The 21,317-nt window shown below is 40.1% G+C and overlaps 1 protein-coding gene across 1 annotated transcript; it reads right to left on the bottom strand.

Moving 5' to 3' along the window:
* Nucleotides 1-164: 164 nt before the first annotated feature.
* Nucleotides 165-13,967, bottom strand: LOC111076498 (polyadenylate-binding protein 1-B). Its single transcript, XM_041592503.1, is given in 8 exon segments — nucleotides 165-6,532; nucleotides 6,593-6,770; nucleotides 6,954-7,233; nucleotides 8,000-8,257; nucleotides 8,344-8,858; nucleotides 8,998-9,094; nucleotides 9,171-9,304; nucleotides 13,708-13,967. Coding segments are annotated over 5 exon segments (2,217 nt in total). The 5' UTR covers nucleotides 8,843-8,858; nucleotides 8,998-9,094; nucleotides 9,171-9,304; nucleotides 13,708-13,967; the 3' UTR covers nucleotides 165-5,530.
* Between the last annotated feature and the right edge of the window lie 7,350 nt (nucleotides 13,968-21,317).

The following is a 21,317-nucleotide window of genomic DNA, read 5'->3' as shown; positions in this document are numbered from 1 at the left end:
AGTTGCCAGTCAAGAGTCGACAGACTGTTTTTTAGAAGGATACGTTTCCAAATGGCAATGATATTACGTACATCTGTGCATTGCATTCTAGATAGAATGGATTGACTTCAGCCTAGTTTCAACCTAGAATGTAAACGAATTGCGGGGAATTGTAGGGCATAGTCTTTAAACACATCATTTCATAGCTTTATTGGAATAAATTGTTGGTTTCATTCATCGTGTGTCGCTTGTGTTTGTTTGTTGTTGTTGTTTGTAAATTCTCAGAGTAATCCATAATGAAGTTAATTGATTCTTAATAAATCTTGCACAGAGTATACCATAAATATGCTATATAAATTTGCTTGATTTTATCGCACACAATATTGTGATTTTTTTGGTTTTTGGTTTTTGGTTTCTTGGTTTCGTCTTTAAGTTTAATTAATAATGAAAATTCGAAGAAAATCGCTTAAGGTCTTGTGTCCATATGAAAGAACTCGACTCGACAATAATTCAATATATAATTCATGCACGTTAATTAAATTGGAATAATTGTTTCATTTCGTTTCGGTTTTGTCAGTGATGATTAAAGATAAATACATATTTGCTACTACAATACGATACGGTCCACCAATATTTTGACTATGTTTATAACGACGAGAAAGAAACTTGCATAGTTGTCGTACATATGTATATAGTAAGTAATATGTGGCATAATACATACATACACATCATATATTGTATAAGCTAACCCATAGACAAATATAAATTAGATGGAATCATTATAATCTCTTATGTGAAATTCAATATGTTATTTAAACTTATGTTGAGCTTGAAAGAGCGAATGCCACTAAGGGTCTGAGTTGAGTTTAGATTTTCCATATTCCATACTTATTTTCTTTCTTCTCCGTTTTCCGTTTTGGCTAAAGTGATTTCTCTTCATCTTCTTAAAGGCAGCTTAGTGCCGCACCGCCTAATGCCTTGCCCTTGCCTTCGACTTGCGTTTAACAATAGTGCTTAAAATTAGTACCTTTGACTAAGTTCTTTTCGACTAAGATTTGGTTTTCAATTAATTTATAATATACTTTTAGTTTTATTTTGTATTTCTTCAACATTTAAACATATAGAGAGAGCTTCTTGCCACCTTTACCTTAGCAATGGTTTGGTTTGGTTTGTGTGTGTGTGGTTTTTCTTCTAATCTGTTCGATAGTCGGATCTTGAGGGAGGATGTTGGAGCAGAAACCAAGAACTGATCTGGACTTTTGAGAGAATTCTGGAGCGAAAGAGGAAATAATACGCAATCGAAAACTAAAAAATAATTGAATTATATTTTAGCAGGATGGAAGGACAGGATATCCATACAAGTTCTGTTGCTCTTCCTATTCCAGTTTTAAACACAGTCTTATAATTTATCTAGCACTCTCCCTGTCCATTCAACCGTTCTTGTAGGGATCGACACTCGAAAAGGCTCGACAAGCCCACAAGCCGTCCAATTATTGTAGCTAATTGCCATCGATTCATAGCACATTTCTCGAATAGATCGTATCTGTAAGTAAGTTCCATATGGGGGGCTTTTTGCTATCCAACATTTATTTAAGTGAGATTACAATAGTAGAGAAAAGAGTATGTGTGTGTTTGTTTGTGTGCTGTGTGAGAGAAACAGACATTTAAAGAGAGATAGAGAGAGCGCTGCAGGCCTCCGCTTCCGCTCCAACTTCCGCTTCCGGCTAGAAGCCTGCAGGCATTTGCACAACCTTATTGGCTCCAAAACGCGAATGTGCCTCTAGAAACGACAAACAGATTAATCAATTAATCAATCAATCAATCAATCAATCAATCAATTAATCAATCGTGTATTATCTTTACATACTCGTACATCTTTGGTTTTTGGTTTCGTTTGGTTTGGTTTTGGTGTAAAAGTATAAAAGTGTACCGTTTATAAGCCTTTCTCACTTGTTTGTTAGTTAAAATTTGTGGTAACTTTTCGTATTTTTGTTTTTTGTTTTTCGATTTCGATTTCGTTCTCTTTGGCGAGACTCTGCTTCTCGTTCTTCGTTTCTCAAGATATGCGCTTTGTTTTCCTATTTTTCTTCTTTAAATGTTAACATTATTGCGTTTTTATGTAAAAATTATAAATTTGCTCGTTCCATTTGTCATTTGTGGTTTTGTTCTTTGTATTTTTTTTTTTGTTTTCGGTTTTTTGTTTTGTTTGGTTTGGTTTAGTATTTTCTCGATTCCTTAGTCTTTTCTGCATTTAGTTAAACGTTCTGTTATCAGTGATCCTCAGCGGACTTTGTTCTTTACGTATGTTTCTCATGACGTTCCCTTTAATATCCCGTTCGTTCATCTCCGTTTTGCTTTGTTTTGTATATTATTGTGCGGTGTTTTTGTTCGTTACCATACCCATTAAGTATATAATATGTATATATAATATAATATATTGTATATATAGTACTCATGTATATATTTAAATTTTTAAAATACTTTCTTGGTTTTGTTCGGGCTTCCTCCTCCTCTTCTATCTTCTGTCTTCTGCTTCTCCCTTACTATAAAACATTTCCTCTTAAAAAATGTATATAATCGATTGCTTTTGTTGTTGTTCGGGTTTACTTTTACAATATTCTTTTATTCTTAATTGCATTACGCACACAGAGATCTCCAGTTACACAGATCCTGTCCGCCAATGTGGAATGGGATCCCTACAGTCCGCACCGCAGTGCGCCATGGAATCCCATTCCAATCAAAATGCACAAAAAACGGTGCCTCGATTTCTACATTTTGTATAAAAACTTTTCATTTGGTGTTTTTCTCTTGTAGTGTTTGATTTCTTTGGTTCAGTTTGAGTTTCCTCGAACTTGCCTAGAAATTTTTGCTGGAAGGTATTCATTCTTTCTTTCTTATTACCGCTTAAAAAGCAAGAATTCTATTTAATTTTTGTCAGTCAAGCATTTGCGCATGATTATGAGTTTTGAGTGTGTGTCCGTGTGTGTTTTTGTGTGTGTATGGGTGTTTATCTTTGTGTAGGAGAATATTCTTATAATTTAGTTTTTAATTGGTTTCTTGATGTGGGAAGGAGAGTAAAGTGGAGAAGTAGTGGATACTATAGCCATTGAGAGCTCTACAAATCTGGAGGCTTGGCATTTTGCTGCTTTGCTGCTACGCACTACACACGCACATACCTAATATATTCGTAGCCGTAATCGTAACTATGTATATATGGATGTATATAATAGTATATACTCGTACTATATGTATATATATATCATTTCTGGTAATAAGTTTTAATAGTATGCAATTAATTTACTGACGTATACATGAAAATGGTTTCCCGCCTCTTTTCTATGCTTTCCTTTTTGTCTCTATGCATGCCATGATTTAGTATTCGTAATAATTTCCTTGGTATGTATGTAGATGTATAAACATTTAAAATTTGCAATACACAACATCAATATATTGTTAATCATACATATATAATAATTGTTTCATAAATAGTTTTAGATTTTTCATATAGTGCTATAGCATAGTTTAATGTCTCTTAACATTGCAAATTTTACGTTTCGGGGGACCTTATTTACCAGGCAATGGAATCGAGGGATTCAAATTATAATCATAATCATACGATTCAAATAATAAATAACAATAGATAGTAAATGATCTCCTACCTTTCCCAAGCCATTTGGTTATTTTCTTCTCAATTGAATTGCCCGTATTTTTGTGATTTTTCTACAACTAAATTGAAATTTTGGTAATCGGTTTTCTAATTCTTTAGGGACACATTTGCATTTGTAGTACATATTGCAGGGAAATCTGTCAAGCACCATGATTTCGTTTTATCGACCTTCCTTCCTTCCATACACACTTTCCCTATCTCTATCTCGACTCTCGGAAACATCCCAGCTATCGCTCTGTCATCCCAGCTTTCCCAGTTTCGTATTTAAAAATTTATTATATTTAGTTTGGCAATTTGTTTAACTTGTTCATTAATTTCTTTTATCTTTTAACGTTCATCGTTTTTCTTTGTCTGTTTTTTATTAGCTTTCGATATTGCTGTTGAGTTGGGTTAAAACAAATTCGTTATGCTGAAACGCGTTTTTTCAATCTACATAAGTTACGTTACGTACTCTCTCGTTCTGGTTTTAATTTATTTATTTCATTTTCATATTGATTTCCATTTCCATTTCATTTCTTCTATGCTTGTTTGTCTAGGGAGGGACTGTTCTGATCTTTCTCTAAAGTTACATTTTTAGCTTCTTTTTGGAATGGCGTCATGCGATTTTGTAGCTGGCTTTGTTTTAGCTTTACAATCGTTGATTAGATTATTACTATTATGATCTCACTTTGCTTGTATCGTATTATGTATGCTATCCGTTATCCGCTTGCCCTTTTGCTGTTTTCGATTTTTCTTAAACATTTATTCGTTGTATTCGAAAAATTCTCATTAGCTCTTGCTGCCATTTTATGTGTGTTCAGATGCGTTCTGTGCTGACACCAGAGAGTCAGGGCAGGGATGGGGCAGTATGACTTTATGACGAGAAGGAGATTAGTTTGAGGGGTTCGAACAAATGTTGTTGTGGGATGGGGGTGGGATAGAATAAAGGGTTCGACTATATATAGGTATATTATGCATACATCGTTTATTTTAGAAAAAGTTATACATTTAATATAAAACATAAACATATGCATGTCTTGTTTGGTTGCTTCTCGTGTTCTCATTGTAAGTATCTTGCATCTTTTATCTAGCATTCCGTCGCATTCTCTGCATTGTCTATTAGCAAAACGGCCTGGCCTGACTATATGCCAAACCAAACGCCTCTACATGTATCTGTTTACGCATTCAGTTCTGTTTTCGTATCTCATTTATACATTTATTTATAGCTTAAATATTTGTCATGTTTGTTTCTCATTCTTTGGTGGATTGTGGGCTTCATTGCCATCAAAATGTTCCTCTTACTATACTCTGCTCTGTTTAAAAATATGTGTAGAGTAGAGTAGAGTAAAGTTGAGTGGAGTACATCCCAAACAAAAACTTAACTACAGCTTTACTACTGTCCTTTTTTTCCTTTCTCAGTTTCTCAGTTTATTCCGATCTGGAAGCCATTCTGTCCGCTGGTGGCGACTAGATAGATGTTTCTTTAAAAGTGCATTAACGAATCAAATATAATGGTAAAGTTGTACTTATTTTGTAGTACTTATTTAATCACGGGCCCGATTGGTCTGCCCCCCGATTAAAGTTAAACAATATATGTGTGAAGGATTGGATACAAAACGAAAAGCGAATTCATAATTCATCGAAAAGTAATCAACTTAAACTAGGATTTGTTTTTTAGCTGATGCTTTGGTTTTAAGCTAACAAAATGAAAAAAAGAATCGCTTTGGCTTGAGCGAAGGAGGGCTTTAAATCAAATAATAGTCCCCAAATGTTGCCTCTTAGCCAGCTTACAAAGTAATTTGAAGTAAATGAATGAAGGTAAATGTTCTTAACCAATTGAGCAATCAATTAGTTCATGAGGGTTGAATCGAGCAACTAAACGATAACGAGTAGTAACGAGGATCTTTAAAAGAACCAATTCGACCAGGAGGGCATGTTCTTGTTCCCAGAACCAGCACCTGACGACGATCCGTTGGCTGCCATTCCCAGTCCCATGCCCATGCCCATGCCTAGGCCCAGGGCTCCTCCTCCTCCGTTCCGACGGCTTTCACCCATGGAGCCTCCTGCTCCTGCTGATGTGCTGGCTGCACTGCTGGATCCGGAACCTACTGCACTGCTGGCCACGTTGGTCAGGAACTGGGCGAATTCCTGCTGCAGCTGCAGTTGTTGCTGCAGCAGCTCGAATTGATTTTGTGGCTTGTTGTAAATGAATTTTGTGGAGGTTTTCAAAATGTTGCTCGATGACGAAGCCGAGGAGGAAGAAGCGGCAGCGCTATTGCCAGCGCTGGTGCCAGCATCGCCATTGGACACTACGTGACTGTGGCTGTTGCTGCTGCTACTGCTGTTACTGTTACTGCTGTTTGTTGCTCTGGCTGCTGCTGCGACCGCTGCAGTGTTGTTTGCTGATGATCTCTTAGGTGGCGGCATTGATTGTTGCTTGTTGCTTTGAGTCGTTGATTGGAGCCTCTGATGCGGCTGCTGCTTGCTCGTGTTGCTGCTGCTACTGTTGTGGCTGCTGTTGTGGCTGCTGTTGTGGCTGCTGTTGTGGGTGTTGTGCTGTCTGTTGCTGCTAGTACTGTTGTTGTTGTGGTTAGCATATTTGCCATGTAGATTGTTCGAATTGCTGATGCTACTACTGATGTTGTTCTGATTGTTCTGACGATGGTTGTGGAGCACCAGACCATTGGCCGCCAAGGCCGCCGCCGCCGCATTGGCATTGACAACAGCAGCCAACTTGGATAGTAATTACGTTTGCTTGTTCTTGTTGGTCTTGAAGCTGACCTGGAGCACCCGGTTGCCCAGCGTGTAGCCATTGAGCGACTGTATGGCCAGCACCGCCTCCTCGTAATTGGTCATCGTGACGAACCCGAAGCCCTTGCACTTGTTGCTCTGCAGATCGCGAATCACCTGGGGGGTACAACAATCAGTTGATGCAAGACCACAAAATTGATTTGTCCCGCGCCTCACCTTGACCGACTGCACAGCGCCGAAGGGTCCAAACAGCTGCCACAGCACATTCTCCTCGGTCTCTGGGGCCAGATTGTAGACGAAAATGCACCAGCCAGAGCTGGCAATGGTGTTGCCCTGAATCATACCATTGGTGATCAGATCGCTGGTCAGCGGCGAGTATCGAGAGATAACCGAGCTGCAGAAGAGGGGCATACAAAATGGAGACATTCTAGTTGCTGTATACCATACATATAGATTGTCTTATATCTACGAATATATATGGCATATACGTATGTTTGTATATGTAGGTGTAGGCATGCGAATAAACTTATTTTCTAACGACCACAGCTGCTCTTCTCTCTATCCGTTTCTTTCTGACCTGTAACGGCCCGCGTTGGGATGTATGGCAGCGGCTGCTGCTGCCGCTGCAGCTCCAGCAGCGGCATTTGCCGGGAATGCCCGACCGCCTCTGGTCTGCTGTGGCGCTATGTACGCGGCCAGTGGCTGCATGCTGTTCTTGTTGCTGCTGGGATTGTTGGCAAACTTGACGGTTATCGGTTCGGTGGAGTTCTTGGGAGTGGTGCCGTTCAGCTCCTTGATGGCCCGATCGGCCTCAAAGCGCTGATCGAATCGTATAAAGCCAACGCCCTTGGAGAGACCTGCAAGTGATCGGGAATGGTCAGTGTGCAGTAAAGGTACAGGAAGCGGTACAGTTACAGATACAGATAAATTCAAGCGAAAGCAAGCGGCGACCTCTAATTTAATGGTTTTGCATGCATTTGATGAAGGATGAAAGCGAAAATGCGACGTGAAAACTGAATGAAAGGTGAAAGCAATGTAACTGATAGATAGATCTATTGTAATATAGTGCGGAAAATGCAGAAATGATCACAAATATAATTGGATTTTTGTATTTTTCATGTGCGAACGAACAGCATGGAAATTAAAGGGAAATGATTAAATGAAAATGATTAAAAGAAAAACATACCCGGCGCATGTTCATCTTATTTGGTTCGATTATTTCATGTAAAAATAAAATTGTAAATAAAATTTGCATTAATTATAATTTTTCAATATATCAATAATAAAGAAAACACAAGGGAGAGATTATAATTAGATTTGTGGAGAGAGCGCCAGCAAGATTCGAAATCAAATTTTGTGCGCGCTATGGCTAGGAGGCTACAAATGAATCGAAGAATATAGTATAGAACGAATATATATATTAAAATATTTAAATATTAAAATACTGGATACTGGGACATGCTTTTAATGATCAAAGATAATGGTAAAAGAGTCTCGTTTATAATTGAAGATTCCTCTAGGATCTAGGATCTGGGTTGTGGGTTCTGTGTTCCGGGTCTGATATTCCTTTAGTATTTATTTTTTCTTTCTCTCTCTCTGTCTATCCAGGAATCCAGGACTCACCGGTGATATTATCACAAAGTATGCGCGAAGTGATGATCTTGCCGTATGGACTGAACAATGATTCGAGATCCGACTGTGTCATATTCTTTGGAAGACCCGATACATAGAGATTGGCGCCCTTGATGCTCTCCGAGCTGGGCCGCGCAATGGATACCTTGATGGTTTTGTTCTGCAGCCGCAGACCGTTGAGTGCATTGATGGCCTTTTCGGCATCCTCCTGCTTCACGTAGTTCACGAAGCCATAGCCCAGGCTTTGGCCTAAATCAGGAAATGAGCAAGGGGATTAATCGATGGATGAACTCTCATTTTGATCCCACTGCGTGTGCATCGCGCATCGTGCTCACCTGTCACCTTGTCGCGTATCAATTTGCAGCTCTCAACCTCTCCGAAGCTAACGAACAGCGAACGTATCTCATCCTGGGACATTGTCTGTGGCAAGTAGTTCACAATCAGATTAGTTTTTGGATCTGGTTCATTGTTGTTGTTGTTGTTATTATTATTGTTGTTGTTGTTGTTAGCAGTGGTGTTGTTGTTGTTGTTGTTATTCGCTGTTGAATTGCTGGCATTGGATGCCTGGCCAGTGGCATTCGATGCAGTTGTCGTCGATCCAGAACCAGAACCAGATCCGGCTGCTGCAGGCGACGTTGAGGCTGTACCTCCGTTTGTCTGCGCCTGGCTGTTGGTCGTCACATTTCCCGTAGATCCTGTAGATCCTCCGCCGGTGCTTCCGCCTGCTCCTGTGGTGGTTGTGGTGGTGGTGCTGCTGCTGCTGGCAGTGTTGGCAGCTCCAGCAGGTGACTGCTGTTGGGGCTGCTGTTGCACGGCTGTCTGACCCTCGACCATGATGTGGCTGCTGCTGCTGAAATAACAATCCCAAATTATAAATAAAATTAATTACTTTACGCATTTTATATGCTTCAATTCAACGCAAAAAACACAGCAAAAATGCTTTGCATTGAATACCCGCACATAAAACTATTATTCGAAATGAACTTTACTGATTTCTCTTTTTCGACAAAACTTGATAAGGAGACAGAAATAGAGGGTGGAAGGAGAGTGTTTACAGTTGATCTTGAGATAATACTGCAGGGGGATCTGCAAGAGAACACAGCAACAAATTAGCAACAATTTGCGTAATGTATCTAAATTATGCGTGTCTTTTATTACTTACCCTTTCCTGAGGCGCACGCGGATTGGATCTACCGAAGTGGAACACAAAAGTCTTTCTATCTGTGGACCGATCTCCGGTGTTTTCTATAGCCTAGTTAGGAGCGCGTATGGGTGGCTTGTGTGCCCGAAAGTTTACTGAAAAACCAAACAAAGTTGCAATAAAAATCAATTATTTTAATTTAATTTAAATGACATGCGGGCAGGGCCCACTCTCCCCGCTTTTCTTGTGGAAACACGCGAAAGTGGACTTTTTTTTAATGAAGCCGTTGAAATGCCCTAACCGAGAGCTCTTCGTTGTTATGGTGTGGCTGGCACACATTTGCTGGCTGACTGCATGACAGAATGGGGGGGGGGAGCCGATAAGATACACCGGTAGGAATGATTGAAAAATCGATGCAATTAAAATGCAGTCTCCCCGGGGACCCAATTTAATGCCCTTACTAAATGGTGTGTCGAACATCGATTGGTGGCTGATATCCCTCTACATCCAACTGTTATCTCGACCTATTGTGGCTTACTCCTAGTCTTGGTCATAGTCTTTCTTTTTCTGTTGCAAAAGCAAATGTAGGAATATGTTTTAAACCGATCAAAGTTTAGAGACCGCTTCATGATATTTCCCTTGATTGGTATCCGGATCTTGAAATGGATTTCCTTATTGAATTCATACACTTTTCCACAAATAAAACTAAAATATTCTCCAGCTACGACGACAACGCATGCGCCTCACTCTGCCTATGCCTCTGCCATTCTCTCTCACACACCTTCTATCTCTCTTTACGGGCCGGACCGAGAGATCTCTTTAGCTTCCATTAAGAGAGATAGGTGGTGTTTTCTTTTCGTTGAAAGACATTGAAATACACAATAAATAAACAAATAAATGCATTCGAAATGGCAAATGGAGCTTTACTTCTGAATATTGTGCCCATATTGGAGCCCATACCTACACACCTGCGTATATCAGTATACATATATATGAACATATGTATGTACAATAAACCGTATACTTGTTATCCGACAAATACATGGGATGAATGGCTGGTGTGGTCGCTGCTCTGTTCTGCTTCTTGTTACGTTACACATTCTCGTATAGTAAATTGGGCAAAAAGCAAAATTGTATTTTTAGCATATGTTCAAATTGGCCTTTATGACGATTGCGGCCTGCAATAAATACATTTAAATGTCTGTGTTCTCGTACTTTTTTCATTATAAGTGGAAAAAGTTCGAAATATTTGTATGAAAGAAATGAAAAAGCAATTTATTATTTGAAATCATATCCTATAAAATATACATATAGTCGTATGTACAATAAGTAGTTATGTTTCTTTTTATTCGCAACTTTTTCGGAACCTGTCTGGTTTGCTAGCTTTTTCTTCTTCACATTTTTGTAACGACACTTTTATTTCTGCAATTGAAAATCTTACAAGGTAAGACTTTCTTTGAGTTTTTTAAAGGAAATTTTCCATTTCTTCTGAATCACAAATTGTTCGATTCCATTGATTTGAAACACCTTTCGTGATGGAATACTGTCGAATGTTTTAAATTGCACACAAGTCTTATTGCGCTGGCAGTTTTTTGCATTTGCCAGCTTAAATCGTGCGAGAAACTAATATTTTAAAAATAAACAAACAAATTCTGGGATGAACGAAATAGAAGAGGCTTGCTGCTGCTGCCGTGATGCGGTGCTGCGTAGCCGGCACAAATTATACTTGTATTTTCGAAAATATTCTTGAAGCAACACAAGCATCGCAGCTGATGCGATGACGTCGGAGCTGCTGCTGCTGCTGCTCGACGCATATTTGAGGTTAAGTGGCAGCAGAGTTTTCCCTTTTAAACGCCTGCCTGAAGGAAACATTCTCGCATTGAATTCATTTTCCGAATTATGTAAATCACCGAGAAATGCCCAGTAGGAAAGAACCTGGTTCTGTTACCTTTTCTTTCTGTTGGATGTTGAATGTTGGACGGATCCGATATCAGATCGGCGGAGCTTGTTGCTGATTTCTTGATTTCAGTGCGATTACGAAACAATTTTCTGGGGGGATGAATGTTTGCTTTTACGAATATATTTATTTTAATAATAACCGAGACACAAACCGAACCGAAACCGAATTTAAAGAAAGCACAACCAAAACAAAGCGACAACCGAAAAGAAGGGAAAGAAATTTAGTTAATTGGAGGGATTATAATTATATTGTTAAAATTTGATTTGTTGCCGTGGCTGTTGCAATAAGGAGAACCGAACTAAACAGAACAGAACCGAACGGAACCGAAACCGAAAAGTGCAACTAATTCGTAATAACAATAATAATAACAATAATAATAATAATAATAATAAGGAAATAAAACCGAACGGAAAGTAGAAAAGAACGCGTTCCTGAAACTCAACAGAACAGAAATAAATGATTTGGCGAGCGGCGTGGAATGTATTTTTATGCCTCCGAGCGAGTCTAAGAACGGAACGGGAGAGCGTCAATACCGAACGTAAGAGAGAGAGAGAGAAGACTGTTGACTGTTGTGCAGTGTTGGCCAACTTGTCGAATGCTCTTTGTCGCCGCAAGGGAAGAGAAATCTGTTTGGAATGGATCATACATACAGGTACATTTAATGCATGTATGCATGTATGTACATATATGTGTGCGTGTGTATCTATGCATGTACCATACTTGTACATATGTATGTAAATTAGATACGGGGGAGAAAGGTAATTTATAATTGGATTTTATGTGAAAACTCTCCATAAATATTTGCAATTCCTTTATAGTAATATGTATATTTGATGTGGCCGTCCCATTCGAAAGCTAATTCGAGTTCTAAGCACTAAAAAGCTGAAACTATTTCCAGATGATAGTCAAATTCTGTGGTAGCAAAACAGTTGTTCCAACTGATATTGGGTTTGTTGTGATTTCACCTTAATTACCTATTGATTGAAACACACATTGCCTGTGTCTTCCGGAAAGTTAAAAATCCGAATGATACTGAAACACCTGAAATACATACATATAATCATCATAATACATAAATATGTATGTATTCACATGTGTACATACATATCATTTGTTTGCAATAATGTACTTCATTTATTGGCTATTTAATTCACTTTAAGTTGAAACAGAAAACTGACTCCAATTTATAATAAAAAGGATTAATTTTTAAAGCCATGATTTTATCAATATAAAGTTTGTACTGTCGCTACTAGCAAATAAACACATGTACATATGTATATACATACATATGTATGTATGAGTACACATTTACTGACATTTTAAATATAAGTCGTACATTTAGAGGACTAAAAACGGTATTAAAGCGCCTCTGCGCCTTTAAAAATGATATTTATAATTTCACTACAGAAACCGTCCGTCCAACAACTGTTTTAGAGCCAATTTTCCCCCCAAAAACACGCCCCCACATAATGAATCACAAACCAACAATTCTCTTTAATAAATTGTTAAAAATTCCAACCGTCTAATTGATGGATGTACGGCTGGATGCGTACGAGTACATGTATGCGGAACTATGTAGGAAACTACATACATACATATGTACATCTGCTTGTGTGCACTTGCCAGCCAGGGCAAAAGAGCCATTCAAAACGCAAGAACAAAACAAAAAAGTGACACACCTTGCCAAATCCTTCGTAAAGGTAGGGAGAGAAACAGTGTGAGAGAGAGACAGAGGGAGTGGAAGGACTAGTAAAGTAGAAGAACGTCTAAAGCTGAATTATAGAGGCCGCTTTGCATTTGGGTGCGGCAAAAATAAACGGGAGAGAGAGCAAAAAAGCGAAAACTGCAGCAGAAGCGCAGGCAGCGCAGTCAGCTGTCAGCTGAGCGCGCCACAAAATATGCAAGTCCCGAGCACCAGAGAGTGCGACACATAAGCTCAGAGAGCAAGCTTAGCTGCAACCTGACGTTGACTTTGACGCTAGCGTCAGCGCCAACACAGGGGTGGGGTGGGCCTGGTGTAACAGTTACCGAAACCCGGGGCTCTATGCATCCTGTCCTCTTCAAAGTTGATAACTGAATTTGATATCATATATAATATATGGGGTAAAAGTAAGTTGGAACAAACATAAATAAAATAAAAAAAATAGCTCTAAGCTCTGTCAAGCTTTTTCTGCAAAAGGCTCCCCAAACCCCTCCCACCATCCGGCAGTGTCCGCTCCTGGATCAACGTCGTTTTTTTAGGTTAAATGGCGACTGCAGGCAGCGGCCGGCGCTGCACGAAATGTGCAGCTTCGTGCATAAGTGTGCAGTTGGTTGTGTATCTGTGTGAGTATGACTGTGTGTAGGCGGCAAATACATATCAAAGTGTAGAGAAAATGCGATTCTGCCGACAGAGAGCCTCCCCATTGAGCCCCGTTTTACTATCGCCCGATACAAGGCTTGAGTGCTCTGGGCGAAGGGCTGAGGGGGAGGGGAGAGGTTGTTCTCTACTCTGCTATATGCAAAGTGAAAAATCGACTTTGGGTGTGGGCACTCTTTTGCATGAAAAAAAATGTAAAATGTAACTGCGGATCCCCCGTCATTTTTCCATTTTCTTACTTGGCTCGTCGGCGCCGCAAAATATCCTCACTGATTTTCACAACTTTCCGTTATGCGTTTTCGTTTTTGAAAAACTTGAGAATTTTGTTCGTTGCAAATGAGTTTTAAAAACTAGTTGAGCACGAACACACACACATTTGAAGATTTTTCGAACTGATTCCGATACATATAGCACTATATATTCATGTTTAGATATACATATGTAAGTTGCATTACGAAGATGTGTGTAAGGCTGGTTGTGTGAGTATGCTAGATGTGTGTATTTTGATACCGATATACAACAATTTATAAACGACGAGAATCAAAAAACACAACTTGCGCCGGAGAGTGCAAGAACTAAATGGTGTTGTGTTCAATTGCCGCCAGGATAAATGCAGCCAGGACTCGCGACAGCGCTGCCCGCTGCACCAGTGTCCCCAGTGCCAGCAGCAGCAACAGCGCTGCCGCTCGTTCTGTCCATGTATCATAACAAGACGGTGTATTCCAGCAAAGCACTCTCCTTTCGTTGCTTATTTTGCTGAGTACAACTGCAAGTACAACAGCAAACATCGTTGTGACTGGATGTAGGCAAGTATGAATAAGACCCGAAAGAGAGGGAAAACACCACCATCTAATTTCGTCATGATTCTGCCATTGGCGGCGTACAGTTGAGTACGCGAGAGAGCAAAGGCATAACAACTGCGTAGTTTTTGCATTGGCATGCACAGTAGGGGCCAAACCGGCATAAGGGCTAGTTGAATGTATGTACGACCACACCACGCTAGAATAATACCGCATATGAGGCCATTTAAAAATTATTTATCTACATCCAAGCTCGATCATGCAAAATGGCACATCAGAAGAAGCAAGTTGTGAAAAGGAATAAATAAGTTAATACTATAAAATCTTGTTTAATTCTCATTGCATGCAATTTACAGTACACCGTACCCTAGACAGTACCATATTTTCATTCATAATTTGTGCAATATTAATCCAATATTGTCACATTGTACCAAATGAAAAGAGAGAGGCAGCTCCAACAATAACAAGAAGCTGCAGCACAAAATTGCGCAGGTACAGGCAGAAGCAGCCACAGCGCATGCATCCCAAGCGCTGCACTAAATACCGATAGAGTTCTCTCTCTCTCCTTCACATCAGTTAGTTATTCTCTGTACAGTTTCAGCTGCACTGTCACGCTTCGTCTTTTAGCCGAATACCCTACATTCGTTCGTAAAACATAAACAAGGAAATGCAGCCAGCAATACCGATGAACACAAACCAAATTGTGGTAGGTTCTTCGTTTCGAGAGAGAGCGAGAGAGAGACCGACCAACCGAGCATCTCAAGCCGGCCGTAACGGGAAAGAGCAGCCAAAAAGGCACCCAAACAAACAGTTAAATAGCAACAAATGCAAGGCAGCTGACCTGAAGGTCTGCAAGAGCGGCGAGGAGGGAATTGAGAGAGCCGAGCGAACGAGCAGCAAGCTCAACTTGACATCATTTGTGTCAAAAGACCATTGAACTCTGCGAGCAAAACGCCACCCCCTACACCCTACACAGCCCACCCACCAATACTCACAACCCACAACCCATCGCTCTCACCTATATGTATGCAACAATCTCTACTCTTGTCTTCTTTGTGTGGTGTGTTTTGTTGTTGTTTGCTTAGAGATGTATGTACATACATAAATATATATGTATGCACGTGTAAAACAACCTGCACACTCACAGATAAGCTCAATGCATTACAAACCTTTTCTATCTGCAGTTATCTTACAACTGTAAGTATTTTAGCCCCTATATGTACATATGTAGGTTTTAATATTATTTTATTAGAGGAAATAAAGCTTACGGTAAATTTAGAATAATTTAGTATTTAAATTTATAGAGTTGGTGAGGATTCCATTTACTTTCTTCTACACGAATTCAAGCCTCTTATTGTGCCGAGTGTAATGGGATCATCTGTACGCATCCAGTGCTTTGGAATTTAACCGAGCGCGTTCAACAACTCGGACGATGGTTTGGATCTCTTTTGAAAAGAGTCTGAGAGCGGTGGACATTCTCCTGTGGCATCAAGGTCTGAGGCGGCTCCTCCTTCACTTTTATGGCGGAAAGTGCCGCTCTGGCAGTTGGAGAGTAGAGACAGCCTGAGGCGGCCCCACCTATACAGCGGGTGCTGATAAAGTTGGAGAATATTGTTTAAGTAAAGAACATTCTCCGTCGTCTGCATCGTTGGTCTTACCATTTGTTTGGTTTTTACGCATGGCATTCACAGCGAGCCCAGGCTGGCCACCCCATGATGACACCCATCCAGGCATCATCAAAAATTCTTCTCCAGCGTATTTTCCATCGACAGCTAGGCGCTTGCGTTGGGGGAGACGTTTCAAAGTCTTTCTATTTACTTTTCCATTATGAAGAAGAGGAAGGCTCATAAGGTCCAGTCCTGTTTCAAAAGATATGTCACCTGATTCAAATAACCCATCACCTGTGATAGTCCAGCGACAGGCGCACTTTGCTCTTGAGCATTCAGAGTATTCAGCGCACGAGACAAAGGATTCGTCACCTGTGCCAACGAGCTCATATACCTGGATACTGGGTGAATCAACAATGATCTTTCATTAATTAATGTTTCAACGACGGCCGCACTTTGCGGCCTTGTGTCTCCTTAATACTTACTGCCTTGCCAATTTCTGCGGCTGCGAATATTGTCATGTTCGGAAATGTTCGTTACTAATCCACGGGGTGAATTTATAGCACGGCGCGTTACAGCCATAATCAAATTTTCGGAATTGGTTGCACGTTGGGTGGAATATATGAAACTTTGCGCGTCGCCTCAATGGCTGCAGTCAGAACGAGAGACATATATGCGTCAAGCTGGCTTTCCAGTTGAGCTGGGAGCAGCGCTGCGGTAGAATGAATTGATTGTTTTTCTTTGTGGATACAATTTTGGTGGCTTTGTGGCTGTGTTTTGCTGGCAAACATCTGAACGTCTGAAAGCCAGTAGACGTGCCTAGAGACGGCTATCTACAATAATTTTGCATAAGTTAGCAAAGTATAATGTCAATTTTAATATTTAATTTAATGTAATTATTTTAATTTAATTATATTGTAAGACTTTAAAGACGACAGCCGAGGAATGGAAAAGGTACCATCAGTAGTGCAGCTAATGCTACAACTCAGGCAGTGTCACTTATGCACATGATTCACCTTACAGACAGATACGACAGTTCGCAAGTCTAAATGTGAAGATGATGATGAATGCATGGGAATATACGGTGGTGTTCGATGTGAACACATATGTACACCCTGGAAAAAAATGGAATATTTCGCTTGTCCTGACTTGGTCAGGCGATTCAAAAGAGGAGAATTCATTTATGGAAATTACTATTAAAACTAATATTCATTTATGTAACTTCGTCACAAGCATTCGGTGCAACAAACGCTACTCCAAGGTTACTATATCAACACCAACAAATTCGAAGACGGCAGCACAGGTCGAAAGGCAGAAAGACGTCGACCGAAGAAGGAAAAGCGCGAACTCAGCACACGAGCGGACAATCGACGCAAAGGCGCTGGCCAAGATTATATAACCAACCCCTACCGCAGCAAAACCAAGTAACCAAAGCTCTCAAATGACGTAATCAACACTTAGCAAAAACGAAAACTCAGACATGCCAAAAGACAGGAGACCGGGCACAAGGGGCACAATCACCTAACATAATCTTAAATAAATAAATATTCCCAAAAATATATTCACGAAGTTCCAACGAAATTCCTTTCCCACGCTACCGGTGCACAACTATCACCTTTGGTCTGGACGTTGATATGCAATGACTACACCATCAAGTGGCCAATGCGACACCAAGCCGAAGCCTGTTACGCGCGGAACCCAGGCAGAAACGCAGCCCCTCATCCCGCCCAACCGACCGAGGGGCGCTGCCGCATGACGCGCGACGCGTGTTACCGAACCAATAGCGAGCATGCAGGAAAGATAGGTGTTAAATTAAAATTCGAGGAAAATTCAAAACTCAAAACACAACTCAAAAGCCTAACCATGCAAAGATAGCTAAGAAATAGTACTAATTACGGGAAAGGTATGTTAGTATTAGTGATTTAAGAAGAGGAAGGGAATTAGTAGTGGATATTATGTGGTAGAGGGAATTGAAGTCCGAGCAAAGGACCCTAAATGGTTCGTGCAAGGAATAATTCGATATACAAAGCGGAAGGAACAAAGAAATAAAGTTTCTAGTAGATCTAACAGGAATCGTAAAGTTTATGTGGCTCAACAAGTCAGGGTTTTCTACGTCACCCTTGATCAGGTTGTGCATAAAATCACCCCAAGCATTTTTCTGCGACTAACTAAGGTTGGAAGGTTTATTAAAAGCAATCTACGAGGGTAAGATGGCAGTCTCACACCTGCACCCCGTTAAGGCCACGCAAAGCAAAAAGTAAAAAGTTTTTCTGGACTGATTCTATACGGTCCTGGTGTACTTTGTACTGGGGGCACCATGCACAAGAGCCGTACTCTAAAATCGGACGAACAAGCGAGATGTTGAGAGTCTTCGTTATATATTGGTCGTCAAATTCCTTTGACCACCTCTTTATAAACCCAAGCACGCCCATGGCCTTATTTACCATGGTAGAAATGTGTTCAGAAAACTTTAACTTTGGGTCTAATTTAACACCAAGATCATCAACCAAGGTAATTCTCTCAAGAGAACCACCGCAGAGGCTATAAGGAGCCCAAAAGGGGCTGGAGCGATGAAATGTAATTACTTTGCATTTCGAGGCATTTAGGTGTAACATATTTGCACGACACCATGACTGAAAGTTATTGAGATCGGATTGCAAGCGAGAGTGAAATGAATTGTCCTTAAACTGGACACAGAGTTTAACATCATCCGCATACATGAGTACTCGAGAGTTTGTTAATACTGAAGGCAGATCATTAATAAAGAATGTGAATAGTAGGGGGGGTAGATGGCTGCCCTGTGGTACTCCAGAAGTAACCTTAACAGGTGAAGAGAATGAGTTTTTGAAGAGGACATATAACGAAGGTAGCTAGAAATCCATCTCAAAAGATTAGGCGGAAACCCTAAAAGGTCAAGTTTTTGTGCTAGAAGGGAATGGTTTACAGAATCAAATGCTTTGCTGAAATCAGTGTAAATGACATCCGTCTGCAAGTTACCTTGAAAGCCTTTAATGATAAAAGAGGTAAACTCTAATAAATTTGTGGCTGTTGATCGTCGCCTTATAAATCCGTGCTGGGACGGAGATATAAGTGATTTGCAGAGATGTTGCAAGTGCGGAGTTAAAATTTTTTCAAACATTTTAGGAATAGCGGATAACTTAGATATACCTCTATAATTATTTGCATCAGACTTGCTACCTTTCTTATGAAGCGCAATAATAAAAGATTCCTACCAGATGGGGGGGAACATGCAGAGTTAATGGATAGGGTGAATAGTTTAAGCAGGGGTCCACACAGAGCGTCGGCACAGTACCTGAGTACACAGCCGGGTACTCCGTTGGGACCTGGTGAAAACACCGGCTTAACTAGTCGAAGATCATGAAGCAGTGAGCTTTAATTTAAGAAGGGGCTGAAAATGCCGTTCGACCTTGGTAAACTGTATGGAGACGGCTGAGTAGATTTCATTAGAATAGGTTGTTTGGAAAATTTTGGCAATTGCCTGATCATTGTTTGCTGACATATTGAGAAATGATAGCGAGGATGGATGCTCGGACGTTCCACGCTTACTATTTACGAAGCTGTAAAACTGTTTGGGGTCCTGTGAAAATCGTATCCTGCATCGAGATAGGTAGTTTTTATAGCATTGAGCGTTAAGAACGGAGAAATTTGACCGAGCTATTACATAGCGAGAAAGAGAAGAGGGAGAACCAACTTCTCGAAATTTTTGTTCATTTTTTCCATATTTTAGGTTTGGTTAACGAATTTTAGCTCCAAAGTCTATCCATAGATTTTAATGAACGATACCTTGAAGGACGCCAAATTAATGCACCTATACACAAAAAAATAGAGGACACAGGATATAATTTTTTTGTCGACTTTTCCTGAGTTTTTAAAGTAAAAATTTCGTAAAAAATACCGCACAAAAATCATAATTTTTGCATTTCAATGCTTTATATTTCCCAGACGGTAAGCTGTAATCACAAAGTGTTTAGGCTTAACTTCTAGCTGTTTTATCTTTTCAAAATAGCAAAGTTCTTTACAACCAGACGTAAGATACTAGAGTTATGTGAAAAAAACAAGCGCTTCCTCTGAAAAAAGCTTTAAAAAAAATACCAGACTTAAAAAATTTTTCAAAAAAAAGTTCTGCTATAAAAAAAAAGCCATAATTCTTTAAAAAATTGTAAATCTCCATATCTATCAGAAAAAGTAGGTTTGGATCCTTGAGGAAAAAAAAAGTTCGATTTTGTCGAGTAGTGTTATCGATGTTGATTTGCATGTAATTTTTGACTACTTGCAAGCCCTGCTTAATTAACTGAAAGCAGCCAAGGCGTAGCTTAAGCTCAACACCAAAATGGTCTGTCGTGTAGTCGCTTATTATCTTAAGTCCCTCTCCCCAGTCAACGGGTAGCTCTGTTGAGCATATGAAGAAGTCAATGGAAGTGTGTCTACCTGTAGTGTGGTTCCTTCTAGAGGGTTCAGCAGTGGGGTATAAGATAAGGTTTGGTTGCTCGATTGGCCAATTGTGGAGCGTTCGTCCATCGGTATTTATATGTGCTGGGCTCTGCTCGGGGAGATGCCAGCTTGGGTGCTTGGCATTCAGATCTCCTGCAGCAATGATGGGGCTAAGGGATTGCTCCTCAATAGAGGTGAGTAGTGCGTTGATGTCCGTTGATGTCAATAGAGGTGAGTAGTGCGTTGATGTCCGTTGAGACGGTGCTCAGCAATGAGCATGATGTCTGGTTTGTGTATGGCTAGTATGTTATCTAATTCGTATCTCTTTTAATGAGATACGAGTGAATTGACATTTTAAAAAATGCATTTGAGCTGCATTACGCCATGGACATTTGAAATAAAAAGTCTAGAATGATCTGCAATTAATGCATTTTATGTCATTTTTTTAATTTTCTGGCGATTTTTGGATGACGCATCTGTAGGCCAATTTGCAGTTGCTCGCAACGTGCGAGAACCGTTGGCAGTTGTGGCACTGCAGTATTGAGTTTTTATTGGGCCTAAGTGGCTCAATCACTATGCGACAACTAAGTAGGGTTTTAAGGGCTACTATTCTCTTGATATTATCAACGTTCCACTCAGTCTGGACCAGCCAGAATTTTTCTTTGAAAGGCTTAACTGTGGTGAATTCTATTCCTGGAAGACTTTCCTCAAGCGACCCCTTGATCTCTTCGGCATTGTAAACTGTAAGCGGGATTTTCATAATTATAAAAGTATATGGTTTTAACTCCTTTGGAGTATAGGTAAAGTATTTGATCTAGTTAAGCTCAAGTATCTGCTTGGTCTTGGTAAAGCTGGCTAGGCTTGTAGCCCATTAGCTCATTATTAATTTTCTCCACACTATTGTTTCTTTCTCTCAAGGGTTGTAATTCTGTCAGAATTCCATCCAGTTGTGTGAAAGTGATGGTTTGCTCCTGTTCCATGTCGCACTCA

The sequence above is a fragment of the Drosophila obscura genome, unplaced genomic scaffold (assembly GCF_018151105.1).
Source record: "Drosophila obscura isolate BZ-5 IFL unplaced genomic scaffold, ASM1815110v1 contig_179, whole genome shotgun sequence".
NCBI classification, from domain to species: Eukaryota; Metazoa; Arthropoda; class Insecta; order Diptera; family Drosophilidae; genus Drosophila; species Drosophila obscura.
The sequence above is the reverse complement of the archived record's forward strand: the minus strand, read 5'-3'. Positions and strand labels throughout refer to the sequence as shown.